The 16,977-nt window shown below is 39.4% G+C and overlaps 1 protein-coding gene across 4 annotated transcripts in view; it reads left to right on the top strand.

Moving 5' to 3' along the window:
• The window catches only part of SLC25A21 (solute carrier family 25 member 21), a 482,637-nt gene that overhangs the window by 435,459 nt on the left and 30,201 nt on the right, over positions 1 to 16,977 (top strand). For all 4 annotated transcript variants that reach the window (XM_045450741.1, XM_045450742.1, XM_045450740.1 and 1 more), the window contains 2 exons: positions 2,059 to 2,166; positions 14,594 to 14,758. In XM_045450741.1, coding sequence (XP_045306697.1) covers positions 2,059 to 2,166; positions 14,594 to 14,758 — 273 coding nt within the window. The remainder of the gene's footprint in view (positions 1 to 2,058; positions 2,167 to 14,593; positions 14,759 to 16,977) is intronic.

Below are 16,977 nucleotides of genomic sequence, written 5' to 3'. Positions count from 1 at the left end.
GAGTTTTATAGAAGAGCAAAAAAGTGAATTACTTGGAAGGTTGCATATAGTAAGTAATAAAAACCTGAACATCTGGATTTTAGCTTTCCTAGTCAGAAGAGTTTGGGACTAGTATTTGTGTGTGTGTGTGTGTGTGTGTGTGTGTGTGTCACACACACACACACACACACACGTTTTGGCTTCCATGATGAAAATCTGAGATAAATGAATAAAATATTTGGTCTGTTACCCTATACAAATATGTTTAAAACCGTAATGAAGGGGCATGAAAGGAAAACATTAATTATTCCCTCTCTCCTTGAATCTGTATGCTATCCCATTCTTCCTCTTCATTTTTATGTGCAACAGGAACAATGGCTTTTGTATAGCACTTTACAAAGGGCTTCACACATTGTTTTGATCCTCGTAATTCCCTTATGAGTTAGGGAGATTAGATAGCATTGTCCCCATTTTACAGATGAGAAAACCATGGCTTATGAAAGGTTCAGTGATTTAGACACAGAGCTGCCGCTAGCACATGTTACCTTTGTGTGAGTTGTGAAAAGGCGCCCTTTCTCCTGATACCTCTCCAGAGGTCCGGCTTGGCAAGTGGGATGCAGGCTGGATTTCAGACGTGCACACACACACACACACACACACACACACACCTTTTTCTGTGCACAAACTACTGTACATGGCAGCTGTGGTCATACATCCAATCAGTGGCACGACCAGGACCTAAACTCAGACCTCCTAGCTCTGGATGCTCCCTTGTTCTATCTTGCCTTTTCTTCCAAGGTTATGAAATATTCCTGTCTCTTTTCTCTTTTGGTCTCGTATTTGAAGAAATTAGAAACCCCTGGTAAGAGTTATGTGTTCTTTGCTCTTCATTGGCTTTTTTCTTCTTTTGGTTGTATATACTGTCACCTCTTCTGGAATTAGAGCTTCAGCGCTAAAGGATTTTTTTTTCAGCATCTGTTTTGGAGATTTGAGGCTTTATTTCATTTTGTTTTTCTGGAGTGTGTGTGTGTGTGTGTGTGTGTGTTAATTGTTCTGGTTAACTTTTTAAAAATTTTTTTAAACATTTTATTTTTGAGAGAGACAAAACATGAGCGGGGGAGGGGCAGACAGAGAGGGAGACACAGAATGAGAAGCAGGCTCCAGGCACTGAGCTGTCAGCACAGAGCCAGTTGCAGGGCTCGAACTCAGAGCCGTGAGATCATGACCTGAGCTGAAGTCGGATGTTCAATGGAATGAGCCACCCAGGTGCCCCTGTTCTGGTTATTTTCAATACAGATTTTCTGAAAAACCCTTAAGCATTTTACTTTGAGGAAAATTCTAGAAAGTTGTTCTTTTTTAATTTCTTGCAGAAATTCTTAATTGAGAGCAAGTAAGAACCTGACATCATCCTTTGATGTTCTAGATTTTAGCTGAGCCTTCAGAACAACCTAGCCATTTCTGATCTCAGCTTTTATTCCTCAGCTTCTATGGCTAGAAGAATAGGGCGGTTGTCTGTTTTTTTAAATAGGGAAAGGATGAATAAAATTTTTTTGTTAATTATCTAGAATAGTGACTCTAACAACAGGGCTATACATTTAAATGTTTTCAGCTGCAGTGTTTGGTCACCTGAAACTCAGCTTCTTATAAACATTTTATTTTTGATTCTGCTCCTTGAATTTTTTTAGATGCTCAATAAGGATTTAAGTTAGCTGTTTTAAAAATGAAGCTCTCCTTTTACAGGCCAAACTCTCTTTTAATTGTTACATGTGCAGATGTTTTAGTATCCACCTTAAATCACTAAAACAACCTTTCTTTTCATTAAGGAAAAAGTCGTTGTTGATGGGGCTTTGACATTTTATTTTGAATTGTTAGGATGTGGTTTGTGGCTTCTGTAATTTCTTCTTCATGAATTGTCAGCATCTAATCAAGAACTAAAGCTGTTTAGTAATGGTGTATGGTGCATTTATGTAAGTTTCTTCATTCTCAACATAACATTCAGCTGCAGAGTGTAGCGAGTAGGATGTTTAACCTAGTACACATAACTTGTTTTAAAATATTGATTGATTTCATTTTTTATAGACATTCGCCATTGCTGGATTAGGATCTGGACTAACAGAAGCTATCGTGGTTAACCCTTTTGAGGTAGTAAAGGTTGGCTTGCAAGCGAATCGGAACAAATTTACAGAGGTAATCACTTAATGTTTTCCTATTGGTGAGGGAACATAAAAAATTGTTTTATATATAGTGGGTGTGTATGTATATATATATAATTATGAGCCCAGCTCTTACTTGTTAAAGCTGTAGCAAATTATTGTTAAGGAAGTAGCGTAAGAAAAAGTCAAATTTCTTCCACAAGGAAAGTGTTAACAAAAATATACTAAAGTCTGATGGGCAAACACATGTTTACCTGTTTTTATTTTAGATTTGTAATGTAATCTATAGTGACTTATTTGGAAATGTTTTCCCTACTTTTGGCAAAACTTCTATTTCATATTATACTGGAAAAGATTGAAGCAAACATCACTGAGGTGAGAATATTGTGCCTTTTAAAAAAAATTATGAAGTCATTTTTTAAAATTACCTCACTCCTTTCTCCACTCCACCCACCTCCTTCCCCCAAAGATTCTGATAATCTGTCAAGCTTGTCTTTTGGTTTAATTGGAATGAGCAAGTTACTAAACCTGTATAGACGTCACCCCTTGGACAATGATGGGTCCTGACATTTAATCACTGGTACATGATGTTCCATGAAGACAGCTTCCCTTGGTGTATGCTGCCTTCACTTCCTCCCAGTTGCCTAATAATTCCCTTAAAACCCCCAAGTCCAACTGTTCCTGTTTTATTCTTTCGGGTGCCAAGCACAAGGTAGGGAGAAAAGGAGATTGGCATTCCAGGTCCTTCCTCAGCATTTTAATTTAATTCCACAACTGGGTAGCATGTGGTGTAAATTGCCTTGGAGTATCTGCTGACCTGAAGTTCTCTGTAGAATAGTTCCCCTGCCTACTACTTAAGCAGCTGCTAATGGGTGGAGACCCCCCTCACTCCCACCCTGCTTCCTGCCTGCTGATACTGCCTGAGAGCTCCCTGGCAACTTCTTAAGCAGGGGTGTGGGAAAGGAGAAGGGGGCCCAGCTCACCTGTAGCTGCCAAGACCCAAGGGGGACAGGGTTGGGCTGCTTCAGCAGATGCTCTCCACTCAGATGAAGTCAATCCTAATTAAGGGTGATTTTTTTTTTTAATTTCAAAAAGTTGCCTTAATTAAAGTGATATATAGAGCACTTTGGAAAAGATTGACAATTGTTATATTGCCCTGGTCTTTGTTTCTGTTTTGTTTTCTATTTCCTTGAATGAAGGAAAAAGGTGATAAGGAATAGGAAGAAAAGAGAAGAAACGCTTTTCCAATGCCCTATCGAAATGGAGCAGCCCCCATGAAATCTGTTCAAGGAAATTTTGATTTGTTAGACAAGCAGAATTACCAACTAGAAGAAAATTTTGGAGCTCCTCCCCTGGATGGCCTCATTTTAGTCATTGGGAAGTTTGTCAGGGCAGCAAGAGGGGGGCAAAGGAAAACAGGTATTCAACTACCGTCCTTTATCAAGGTAGCACGTAACCAGAGGGACGCAAATGGGACAGAGCACCAAGGAGCACTCATGGGAATGAAAATAATGAGTTATCACAGCACCTCTGCTCATGCCTAATGTTCTTTTTCTCTCCTCTGCCCTCAAGGAGGTTCTACACTGAGGCCAAGTAATAATTGCTAATGTGTTGCATGTGCTAAGGCCTTGCTAAAACATGGTAAACACCCTTCCAGCCTAACACAAGAATGCTGCATGTGAACGTGTTCCCAGTTCACTTAGAACAGTGTGGTGTGTATAAATTGTTTATGTGTATGCAGGCAGGCATTTTTAAGTGGGGGAGAACAGACACCTGTTTGGGGTCATTTCCTTGCAGAATCTTCTGAACTAGATTCACTTTTAGATATTTGCTTAGACCAAACAAAAATTTTAGGTACCTTATAGCCTTCAACAAGTCAGAGGTGGTCACATATGTCAGCATTTATTTCCAGCAACTATCAGTAGCTGAACTGAGGTGGTGCTTTATAGACAACATTGATCAAATGGAAAAGTAGTTAGTAGTACATAGTCACCCAACATAAAGTAATGGAACTACACTTTCTGGAAAAAAAAATCTGAGAGGAATAGATGACAAGAATAACAAATTTGGATCTAGTTATTTAAAAATAACTACTGGTCATTTTTGGCAAATGTAGCTATTTCCTATGTCTTTTGTCTGGGACCCACTAACTCTAAAGCCTTCCTCCATTGACTAGCACTTTCTTTTATCCAAAAAGGAGATACCCTTTTGTTACTCTGTGCCTGGGTTGGCTTAATCCAGTTATCAGGTGTTCCCACTTCAGCATTTGTATGGTCAAGAGTAATTATTGCTTTCTTCACTCTGAGGCTTTTTTGGTTGTCAAGAAGTATGTGTGTTGGAGGTGGTGGGTAGGGTGGGGAAGAGAAGGGAAGGGAAAAAGGAATTAATTTAATGCTCAATGCATTTCAAGATTATACTCTTTTAAGAAAAAAATTTTTAGTCCAAGTGTGAAAGTAATGCATACAAAAACTATATATTTCTATATGTAAGTATGTAAACATACTAAAAGTGATCTAGACTCCAGAGCAGTTCTGGCCAATAAAAATATAATTTAAGCCACATTTTCTAGTACCTATATTTAAAAAGATCAAAAGAAACATGACATTAATTTAATACTACACTTTATTTATTTTGATTTATTTAACTCAGTGCATCTAAAATACTGTCATTTCAACATGTGATCAGTGTAAAAATTATATGAGGTTATTTTATACTCTTTTTCATATTTGGTCTTTAAATTTCATGTGTATTTTATGCTTACAAGTACATTTCAATTTGAACTAGGGCATTTCAAGTGTTCAATAGCCACGTATGGGTAGTGATTTCTTTATAGGACAGTGCAGTCCGTCATGCAAAGGAATTCATACAAACTTATAAATTATGATTACCTCTAGAAAGGAGGTCTAGAATAGAGGAGTGGAAGGTGAGAGTTTAAGGGAAGGGCTTTGTGTGGAATGTTTAACATGAGAATGTATTCAGCATTACCTGTGACCATTTAGTTTAAAAAGTAACACTCTCATTGTAGAAAATTTAGAAAATACAGAACAGTATAAAAAAAGTATGTAATCCAAAAGAAGTGTTCTGTGGCTCTATCAGGACCAAGCCTCCCTTTAGGGAGAAGGTTCTCAGCTGATTTAGGTAGGAATGATTTGCTGGCTCATCTTAAGGCTCAATATTGCATAATTCAGTTTCCATTGCTTCATTGACAGTAGAAGAAACCCTCATTTTCCCCTGCTGTATAATTTCTTTAAAATTTTTAAACCTTACATACAGACTATTGAAGAACATATATAAACAGAACTGTCTAGAACAGGAAAGCAATTGCCAGGAAACCCTGGCAAAGCAGGCCCAGGGTTTGAGAGAGATGCACCCATCATGCTCTTTACCATTTCCTAACATTGGGGCCTTGAGAAAAGTTACATGCCGAATGGTAAAGTGATGGCAACCAGTCCAACCATCTGACAGAGAGGCATCTCTGTGAAGTGGCTAGAAGCACAAGCTCTGGAGGGCCGTCTCAGTTACTATGTGACAAGTTCATGTTTCCCACTCTGACTATAGCCCAGTTTCCTGTTTTGTTAGAGAAGAATAATAGCAACAGCCACATTAAATGGTATAATCAGGGTTGAGATGTGTATGCAAAGCTGTCTATACAGTCTGTCATAGAGTGATGATTAAATAAGTGTTAGCTGTTGTTACGTGTTTTTATGAGAACTTAAATGTGATAATATATGCAAAGATCTTAACACAGAACCTGGTACACGGTAGGCAGTCAACCAGTAACAACTATTTCAAGATGCAAGTTGATCTTATAAATGCTTAAGTTTGCATAAAGACATTTATCTTGAGCTAGTACCGCAATTAATACTGGGTGGTCACAGGTGGCTCCAGTTGTGGGCACGTAAACAGCTTACTGAGCGATGGTTCGTTTTCTCCCTCAGCCCACCTTAGGCCATCCTCAGCTGCCAATAGAAATTCTTCATCAAGGCTTAAGGGCTGGCCGCCTAGTTACAGGGCCTTTTGACAAGGTCTTCAAACGCAGATGCAGGTCTCCTATCATAAACAGTAGAAACCGGCTACCGGCTTGCTGTGAATAAGTAGCTATAGCAGCAGAAGTTAGAGACTGACACTAAAAACATGTGAAGGCACTTTGGAAAGAATTCCACCATGATCAAGATATTCTTCCTCTGGAATAGTTTCACAAAATTCTTGATCAAGCCTTCCTGATCATCTCACGTGGAGGTTGTGAACTAAGCTCATTTTTGGCCTTTGCAGGTAATTATAACTACCAGTTGTGGTAGAACGCTCAATGGAGGGGCTGCAGGCAGAATGGCCAAATGGCTTGACAACACCTTTAAGGAGAGCAGAGCAGGCTCCTCAGAGGCTTATTTTGCAGGTAGATTAACGCTTGTTGTTCCGGCCGGCAGTGTCGGTCTCTTCGGCAGCCGGCCTGCCGTTCCGCCATGCTACCCTCATGTCGTAGATACGAACCACTGCAGATTCCTACACAGTAATTGTGGATTTTCCTATTTCGTCATCCAGAGGAGGTGAGTCAGCATGGTCCCTTAAAAATGAAAGTTTCCCAAGAAGTTGCTGTAGCTGAGAGAGGTTCCTGCAGCGGAAGACAGACTAGGGCAACAGTAGTCAACATTAATCTTAATGTAGTCTCAGCATACACACAGCAAGGCCTAGAAAGAGGCAGTGGGAAGTAGGCAGATATCCCCGTTGGTCCTGTGGGGAGGGCAGAGCTGGTAAGGGGCCAGAATGGGGGGCCCCTCTGGCTGGAGTCCAAAGGCAGCACTGGCTGAGAGAAGAGGCTGTGTTTTTTAGGTTCTTGGAGCCCCAAGTGCAATTCCCATGAGAATTGCCAGGACTGGCAGGTGACTTGCTGGCTCCAGCTGCCTGGGTTCTCCCTTCTGTGGTCTAGGCTTGATTCTCTAGCCAGTCAAAAGTATGTTACCTATAAAATGCGCCTTCCCACTCAGTTTAGCCATAAACTATTCTAAAAATACAAAGAAACTGTGGTTCATTTGGTTCCTGATATTTCCCTCATATCCTTCCAGCTTCTGTGTAAAGTATTTCAATAGGTGTGCTTGTCTTGCCTCCACTTTTTAAATTACCACCATATCAGTCAAAGACTATAATCCCTGCCACACTTCCTCCAATTCCAATACCAGAATCTTGGCCAGCATCTTAAAATTCACAGTGAATAAAGAAAACCGGTCTCTAATTTAAATATGCTTGACCTTCTGTGGGGAGCAAAGTAATCACAGCTTTGTCATGCTCTGGTTTGGTTCAGTGGGTGTAAAAACATGTTCAAATAAAATCGGGATAGACCCAAATATCCCCCTGTCCTTCAAACTAAACCCAAGCAAAGTGTTGTTCTGGTTTGTAGTCTCTTTGGCTAAGGACAAGGCTTGCCTGAGGATTTCTCTATCGGAGATGGTTTGCATATCCAGTCTTGCCAGAAGTGTGACTTTACAGCTTGTTGTCCTTATAGGACCTTTCTCCTCTCTAACTGGGCGCGTTGTTTTTTAATCTGTAGATTTGTAAGAATTAGAAGTCCCCTATCAGTTGTGCTTAGCCCAGTGGTGTTTGGTTGGCATGCTCTCTGCAAGCCTGGAAAATGTGAATTTCTCCCCAGGAGCAAAATCTTGTATGAATTGTTTCCCAGTTTTTCTCTCCACTTTGAAATCTACTTCAAAGTTATTATTTGGCTAACGGGTTATGTTTTCCTTCCCTTGAGGTCTATAGGATTTGCCTCTGATGTGTGGATGGGGCACAGGTTTTCCTCCTCATTTTTATCTACATTACATATGAACATAATCATTCTCACCCCCAAATATGAAACTAAGGCTTAAGTGAATTGCAAAAGCCTGTTTCCCCTCTACTTAGTCTTTAAAGATGTTCAACCCAAGAAAGGAATAATTAGTCTTCTACCTTTATGATATGATTATAACTTTAAGGCTCAAGGAACAGATAGCAAATGTGTCATTGATGGCAGAATCTTTAACAATAGGGATTTTTAAAAAATTAGTTCAGGGTTTGATTCTGGTTTTGGATAACACCACTAACTTTCTCCTGGGAGCTTAATAATCTAATAGAGACCAATTAGATCATATATGATATCACAAAGCTTAGTGATTATTTTCTCCATAGGCATTTAACAGATGTTTAAACTTAGTTGCATTATGTAGAGTCAATATAAAGTAAATAGAAGGACTGTATTTTGTGATTTCTCTTTCAATAAAGAGGGAAGTTGAGTTAGAGAATGAGCGTGTGGCTCTGTTTACAGATAGTGTGAGAAGCCAGCTTCAAGGGCATGTCAACATTCATGATGATGTACTGAGTTAAGTTCAAATTTTTCCTGCATTACTGTGTGAAACACTGCCTGGAAACTGCTCAGTACATAAATTATTTCTTTCCAGTCTGTGATTCTTGTGGGCAGAAAAGTGAATTATGTATATGAATCCATTCCTATAGTTATCTTTCAACAATACCTAAGGCAGCAGCCAAGTTGTCTCTCTATTATCATTTACAGAAAATAGACTTCAGTCTTCCATTCAGCCGTGCCAGGAACTCTAGATTTTTGCTTTCAGAATTGAGACTTTGAAGTAATGATAATAGCTACCATTTACAGAACATCTACTATATGCCAGATACTGTGTAAGATGCCTTACATGTTTTTTCCTTTATTTGATTTTTTGAACTTATATGATTTTGTAAATGGTAAAAGTATTACATTGGTTCTTTCCTACAAATCAAGTAATACAAACCTACAAAAAGAAAAATTAGGGGCATCTGGGTGACTCAGTTGGTTAAGTGTCCAACTCTTGATTTTGGCTCAGGTCATGATCTCACAGTTTGTGGGTTTGAGCCCTGCATCAGGCTCTTTGCTGACAGCATGGAGCATGCTTGGGATTCTGTCTCCCCCTCTCTCTCTGCCACTACCCCCACCCTACCCACACACATGCACACATTCTCCCTCTCAAAAACAAACATTTAAGAAAGAAAAAATAGTTTGTAATTTCCACCAGCACTCCCCTCCAACCCCAGTGCTTTGGTAACTGCTATTCATTCTGCCACTTTTTTCTAATGCCCACACATATACACATTCTTGGTATTTCAAATTCTCCCATTACCTCTATAAGGTCGGTGGCTTTATCTCCATTGTATAGATAGGGAAAATAAAGCCTAATGAAATCAGTAGCTCTAAGGAACTGAACAATAGCATAGAGTTCTCTTTCTAGTCAACCACACTGCTTTTATTGGGATAAAGAAATGCGGGTAATTATGAAACTTAAGGGAAAGTCTAAAGTGTTTCTGGAACCATGAAAAAACAAAGACTCCTTCTGTGTTGCCAGTCATTGAGTGGTCACCATTGTGGCCACAGCACAGTCACCTTCTTTCCTGCTCTGCCAACAGTGCAGTGTCAAGGCACAGTGTTAGCATCTCATCACCTGGAAAGCCCTGTGTTCCTCCAGGAGTGGTTATTGGGTAGCAAGTTGGTATTGATGTAGCTTAGTGGCTTAGCATCTGGGAAAGTTTGTTTATGGCAAATTGTTATCCCCTCACAGATTATTTAAAAAATAGACCCATTCATCAAACATAAACTCTAGGTATAAACTATAATTATATTCTGAGTGTCTTTTTGTCCATAATCTTGCTCTATTAAAATAAACTATAATGATGAATTAGTGAAGTATCTCAGCTAAAGAAATGTGTAAATGTGCAATTTTAGCCCAATTCATATTCTTTCACTTATATTTTGTTCTCAAAAAACAGGGAGGGATTTTTTTTTTCTTTTTTCTTTTCAAATGTATCAAAATGCTTTGAGACTTTATTTGACCAATGAAAAACATAAGTGATCTTCTATCTCCTAAAGAACCAGGGTATTCTCCTACCTAAAAGCAGCAACTGAGTCTCTTCTTTTTTTAACAAAGCAGTATTTTTCTGAAGGGCCGGATATGGACACTCACTCCATTGTGTAAAGGTCTCATCCGGTTTGCTTTCCAGCCATGTGATGAAATTCAATGCAACGCCCTATTCCATTGGCTCTAAAATACAGCAAAATTCACCTTGTCCTAGGAAGCAGGTAAAGGAACGCATGTGGAGCGTGCTAACTTTTGACATGATGTGCCTAGAGCTCTTCTCTGGCTTTAGGGATGGAGGAAATTCATTGACACACACCCCACGTCTATACCTATTGGCCGTACTCTGAGAGCTATTTACACAGAGAACAATGCCTTCTGCCCTTGCTTCAGTCTGTGATCTCACAAGCTAGTCAGAGCCAGCTATGGGCAGTAGTTAGGTGGAAGAACTCCAGAAAAAATAGCTCAGGCTGCCATAAGTCATCTCAGTGATTTGTTGGTAATACTGGACTCTCAGTGAGTAAGGAATGTGTCCCGGAGTGATGCCTGGGAGTATTGTGTAGGCGAAGAAACTTCTCTTTAATTAAGCCTCTTAAGGACTTTTGAAACAGAAATTTGATTCCATATTTCATAACCATTGTGGAATATTCTCATGGGCAGATATAAAAAATTATCAGCGTATCTCTCCAAGTAAGAGAAAATCAAAGCAAAAATAACTTGTTTCTAGAATAGGAACAAAAAGTACTGCACTAGACATTTAGCACAGAACATGGCACCCACTAGGCACACAATAGGAATTTGTTGAATAAATGAATGCATGAAAGAACAGAGTTCCCAGAATTAGCAGTTGACAATAGCTGAAGTGAAACTGAAAGACTTTGAGTTATGTCAGAGGGAAATATTCTGACAGGTATCAGTGACCTGAAGATTTCTACAAAGCAGTGTGGAGAGCAGTGTGATATCACAGTATTAGCTACCTTCCTATCCACTTATTCTTCCCTGCTTGCGTTCTGGTGCAGTCAGTGAAAAGTACTTCTAGGAAGTTATAATGCAATTTGGCCCACAACTGGTAACTAAATATGAAAATTGCAGTGAATCTAAATGTTGGAAGGAAACTGAGCTGGTGGGTGACCTGCTGGGTTGGATAGTATTGGAATCATTTGGCTGATGATGCCAATCAGTCACCATTTTGTTTTGAAATGGAAGCCCAGTAATCAAATACGTTTAGTAAAATTCCTTGTGTTTACAGAGATCTAGTCAAAATGATTCTGTATTTTCCTATTTAAGCATCCCAGTGGAAGTCATGTTTTGCCTTTCTAATTAAATATTTGCTTACATGTGTGTGATACAATGTTGCTGAATGAAGCAAAAAGCACACTCCTACTTTTTATGGGAACAATCCTTAGTTTCCTCACCTGCAAAATAAGGAAAATATTACCCGTTCCTCACATTACAAGGTTGAGAAAAGCAATCAGATATGTTAGGATGGCAAAACCAAGTATGGACTTGGGGTCTGAGAGGCTTTAGTTGAGCACTGGCACTATGTCTGTGATCTTGAGCAAGTAACTCAACCTTAGTTTCCCCATCAGTCAAATGGGAATAATGGTAATACCTATCTCACACACTTGTTGAGAGGATTAAATAACGTGATATATGTAAAGTGCCAAATATCTATGTTAGTGGTTAACATCGATGAGCACTTACTGTGTTCCCGGTACGTGGTAACACACATGAATAAGCTCTCCAGGCTGTAGGCTGTGGCAGGTGGAGGCACAGCTGGTGACTTTTTCATTCCCAATCTTTGCTCCCTTGTGACCTTGCTTCTGTAGCCCACAGACTTACCCAGTGGAGAATTCTTACCAACGATGTTAACTTGGAAGGATAGGGAAGAGGCCATTTTATAGGATCCACTGCTCTAGAGAGGAAAGTCCCTGGGGTGAGCAAGATCCCTGGACAAGATCTCCAGCCCAAAGGCTAGATTTTGTTAGGCCTCAGAGGAAGTAGACCTTTTCCTATTGCATTCTGGATGCATTTCCTGTGACAAATCACAAGGGTCCAGGGCTCTGGGAAAAGGAAAGGACAGCCAGAAGAAAGGAAAAGGACGAGGCTAGTTATGCATGCCCTTCTTCTCCCTCAAATCAGCCTCTGTTTTTTTAACATCATTGCCTCCAGCCAACAAAGAAATTACCTGTTGTTTCATTATTAGAACTATTTTTATTGACAGCATAATTACCATTATTAACAGTTAATATGTAGTGAGTGCTTATATAGGAAAAATGCATTGACTTATTTATTGTCATCACAGCAGTGCGATGAGAAAGATTCTCTTCTATGATTCTATTATTATTCTTATTTTACAGATGAGTACAGTGAGGATAAATAAGAGCACATAAAATCCTTGCCCAAGCTAGCAAGTGGAATTGCTGAGACTCAAACCTGGAGCTGTCTAGCTCCAACCCGTTATTTCTATCTACTGTGCTGCTCCCTGATTTACCTAATGATTCACAACTAGAGTTCAGACGCAACCAGGCACTTAAGTTCAAAATGTGCCCCTTGGCTGCCTTCCTCAGAGCAGGAGAGCAGAGCTTAGGTGGTTTGCCCAGCATTTCCAGAGTCTTTCCAACAGAAATGAATTTCTGCTCAACTTGTCCTCAAGTCTGTTTTGAAAACCAAAATAAATAATTTGTGTTGATAGACAGTGTGCCAGAACACGAATTAAAAAAGTCCCATTTTGTAGGACAGAGAGTGAACTTTAACCTTCTGAGAATTTTTGGTTTTCCTATATGAAATGTTTGCTTATTATTTTTAGGATGCATTCTCATGTGTTTTTTTTTCATGTTGCAAAAAAGGGTTTCCTTAAGCTTAATACAATTTATTGTACAAAATGAAAAGATGAAGTCGAGTGTAGTATTGTAGTTAGGAGTTTTTAAAACATCAGCAAAACCTACAGGATTTACTATATAAACAAGCTCAATTAAGTATCTCATGCTAATTACATAGCTATAAATACAAGGTGGATGAAAAACCTTGATTGGGTTTGTTCTTCTCTGTTCTGATACAACCTTAATTGCACATGATAAGAAAACACTTAGAAAGCACATCAGACTGCCATGAGCACTCCAGCGACCTGCTCCAGGTTATGCATATTGGAGAAAAAAAACCAAATGTCACATCAGTGCTTGCCTCACGGGGGAAAAAAATTAAATACTGAACATTTCCCCCTCTTTACTATTCATTCAAAATATAACAAGGAGGGGCGCCTGCGTGGCGCAGTCAGTTAAGCGTCCGACTTCAGCCAGGTCACGATCTCGCGGTCCGTGAGTTCGAGCCCCGCGTCAGGCTCTGGGCTGATGGCTCGGAGCCTGGAGCCTGTTTCCGATTGTGTGTCTCCCTCTCTCTCTCTCTGCCCCTCCCCCGTTCATGCTCTGTCTCTCTCTGTCCCAAAAATAAATAAACGTTGAAAAAAAAATTAAAAAATATATATATATAACAAGGAACGGGGCGCCTGGGTGGCTCAGTCCATTGAGCGTCCAACTTCAGCTCAGGTCATGATCTCATAGCTAGTGAGTTTGAGCCCTGTGTTGGGCTCTGTGCTGACAGCTCAGAGCCTGGAGCCTGCTTCAGATTCTGTGTCTCCCTCTCTCTCTGCCCCTCCCCTGCTCATGCTGTGTGTGTGTCTCTCTCTCTCTGTCAAAAATAAACATTAAAAAAAAAAAAAAAATATATATATATATATATATGGAGAGATACCCTTTGTACTGTACCTCCAAAAGGAAGCAATCATTCAACTTTAAAAAAAAAACCCACATGAACTGTTATTGTATTGTAATGAATTATAAACCTCAGGGAAAGCTACAGTGAGCTCTGTAGCATGTTCCAAAAGTAGCAATAGACTGGAGTTCAGCAGTCAGGGTATTTTAGGGTCGGGTAATCTATCGGAAGAGTGGAAGGAAGTAAATTAAAGGTAACCCACTACTCCCAGCACCACTGACTCATCATTTATCACAGTGAGTGATACACACTGATTGCGCACCCTCTTGAAGAAGTCTACAAACAACTGCAATTTATCCATGCCCGATTTCTAACCTGGTGCCACTTTAAACTATTGAGCCAATGGAGTCAAGATTAATTGTAACATTCATTTTAGAAAAACATAATTAGAAAAGTAAATATGCTGGATTCGAGAACCAAATATAAATTCCTTTTGGATTATGCACAGCTACGGATTACCAGTTTATCTGTATGGCTAATCCCCTCCATTACTTTGGATAATCCAGAATTGGATACAGCTATTTACATGTAGGTAGTGATGATAGGTATTACATGACCTTAGTTTCACTAATTCCAACAAAGATGTGGGTTTTTTGTTTTTTGGTTTTTGCCAGAAATCTTCCCTTTCAGACCTGTATGCATGCAATTTTGTTTACTTTTTGGGCTTCTTAATTTTAAAAGCATGAATCTAGGCATGATTATGCATGTTGGAGACAAAAATCGTCCCTAATAGTTTTGGCTTGAAGGGAAGCTAAAATGGTAATTTACTCTATTTCACGGTCTCAAAGATGATCTTTCTGGCTTTCCTCCTCTCTCCTACAGCAACCATCCACTATGAGTTATGCAAGACACATCATTAAGAAGGAAGGCTTGGGACTCCAGGGCCTCAACAAAGGATTTACAGCAACTTTGGGACGTCATGGGGTTTTCAACATGGTTTATTTTGGCTTCTACTACAATGTCAAAAACATTGTTCCTGTCAATAAGGTAACTATTTAATAGATTAAAATCCTGGAGAAAAATGTCATCAGTGATGACAGCTACATTTGTAGAGTGTTCGTCATGTCCTAGTCACTGTGCTAAACACTTACATCTAATTTGATCCTCGCAGTAGCCTTATTCCTGGGCTGTTGTTATTCTTATTTAGGAATTGGAAACTGAGGCTTAGAAAACTCAGGGCGCCTGGGTGGCTCAGTTGGTTGGGCGACCGCGGCTCAGGTCATGATCTCACAGTTTGTGAGTTCAAGCCCATGTCGGGCTCTGTGCTGACAGCTCAGAGCCTGGAGCCTGCTTCGGATTCTGTGTCTTCCTCGCTCTCTGCCCCTCCCCCACTCACGTTCTGTCTCTCTCTCAAAAATAAACATTCAAAAAATTTTTAAAAAAGAAAAAGAAAAATCAAGTAAATTGTTAAGTAGTTAATAGCCAAGTAGAGACTTGAAACCAATTCTGACACCACAATTCTTCTTGAAGTATGCACCATTACATCTGAATGCTTCCCATTTATCACAAATGGGAACTTCTAGAAACGTGTTATCCTGTAATTTTTATCTCAGAAGCATAACCTTCTCAAGAAAGTTGAAATTTTCATATTCTACATAAATTTTGAGCTCTGGGGAAAAATTATCAGCCTAAAATTTAAATTTTATGTAGATATTCATTTTTAAATTCACCTACATTAATTAGGGTAAGCAGTAAACCAACTCTTTAAGGATCATTCACTTTCATACAAAATAATAATAATTATATATGTATATATATATATTTAATGATATATATATTTAATAAATATATATGTGATATATATATTTAATATATATTTTTTTTTAATTTTTTTTTTCAACGTTTATTTATTTTTGGGACAGAGAGAGACAGAGCATGAACGGGGGAGGGGCAGAGAGAGAGGGAGACACAGAATCGGAAACAGGCTCCAGGCTCTGAGCCATCAGCCCAGAACCCGACGCGGGGCTCGAACTCACGGACCGCGAGATCGTGACCTGGCTGAAGTCGGACGCTTAACCGACTGCGCCACCCAGGCGCCCGCCCCATTAATATATATATATTTAATGATAATTTACAGATGCTAGCAGCCTTTTAACTTCTACAAGATGAAAGTAGCACATGATGTGCTTTAAACCTAGCATCTTTTCAGCCATTACAGCACAATTTTCCCCCACCATTACATTGCTTGCTTGCATCAAAGATTGCAATCCTGGAAGCACCTGCTGGGGACACATTTTTCACATGCAGAAAATTTCCCACAGGGGTTCACTTTTTTATTTTGCTTAGTACAAAGTACAGATGGACTTCTATAAATCATAAAAATATTTCTAATGTTGCTACCACTAGACTCTTTAGTAAAGTTGATTATACCTGCCTTTGCCCAGCTATTGCCCATACTCTAGGACAAGACTTAAGTAGCAGCTGAATCCAGGGGATGTTCCACATTAACCATCGTTGGTATTACCTCTTTCACTAGCCAAAGTTGTTAACCACATTTTATTGTATTTGGAAATCTTATTTATTTATTTATTTATTTATTTATTTATTTATTTGTTTATGTATGTATGTATGTATGTATGTATTTAGAAATTTTTCAGTGTTTATTTATTTTTGAGAAAGAAACACACAGCATGAGCAGAGGAGGAGCAGAGAGAGAGGGAGACAGAATCCAAAACGGACTCCAGGCTCTGAGCTATCAGCACAGAGCCTGACACAGGGCTTGAACCCATGCACCACGAGATCATGACCTGAGTTCCAAAGTCAGACGCTTAACCAACTGAGCCACCCAGGCACCCCTGGAAACCTCATTTGTTGAGTAGAAGCTTATGTTTTATTGGCCTGAAGTCTGTGATTGACCACAGTATATAAACACCCTTCCCCCATTGATTGACAATTCTGACTCCAGTGGTCCTCAGAGTCCTCCTTCTGTGAAGAAATCCAGAAATAGAATGCAATAAATACTTTGGTCTTGAATGATACAAGAGAGTTCAACTCTTAATACATTGAGGTTCTTTTTAGCAGGAATGGACTAAACAACTTGTGGTTACTTGGACAAAATGAAAATATAGGACCCTTGTTCAAAAATTAGTAAGAATTTCAAGACCAAATAGTAAGGCAGTGAAACCAAGCTCTTCTATGTGTAGGCCCTGGGTAAATGCACAAGACACAATCACATGAAGTTGACTCTGCTTTTTAGACTCTGAGAT

Source organism: Leopardus geoffroyi, chromosome B3, assembly GCF_018350155.1.
Source record: "Leopardus geoffroyi isolate Oge1 chromosome B3, O.geoffroyi_Oge1_pat1.0, whole genome shotgun sequence".
In the NCBI taxonomy this organism is placed as follows: Eukaryota; Metazoa; Chordata; class Mammalia; order Carnivora; family Felidae; genus Leopardus; species Leopardus geoffroyi.
The sequence above is the reverse complement of the archived record's forward strand: the minus strand, read 5'-3'. Positions and strand labels throughout refer to the sequence as shown.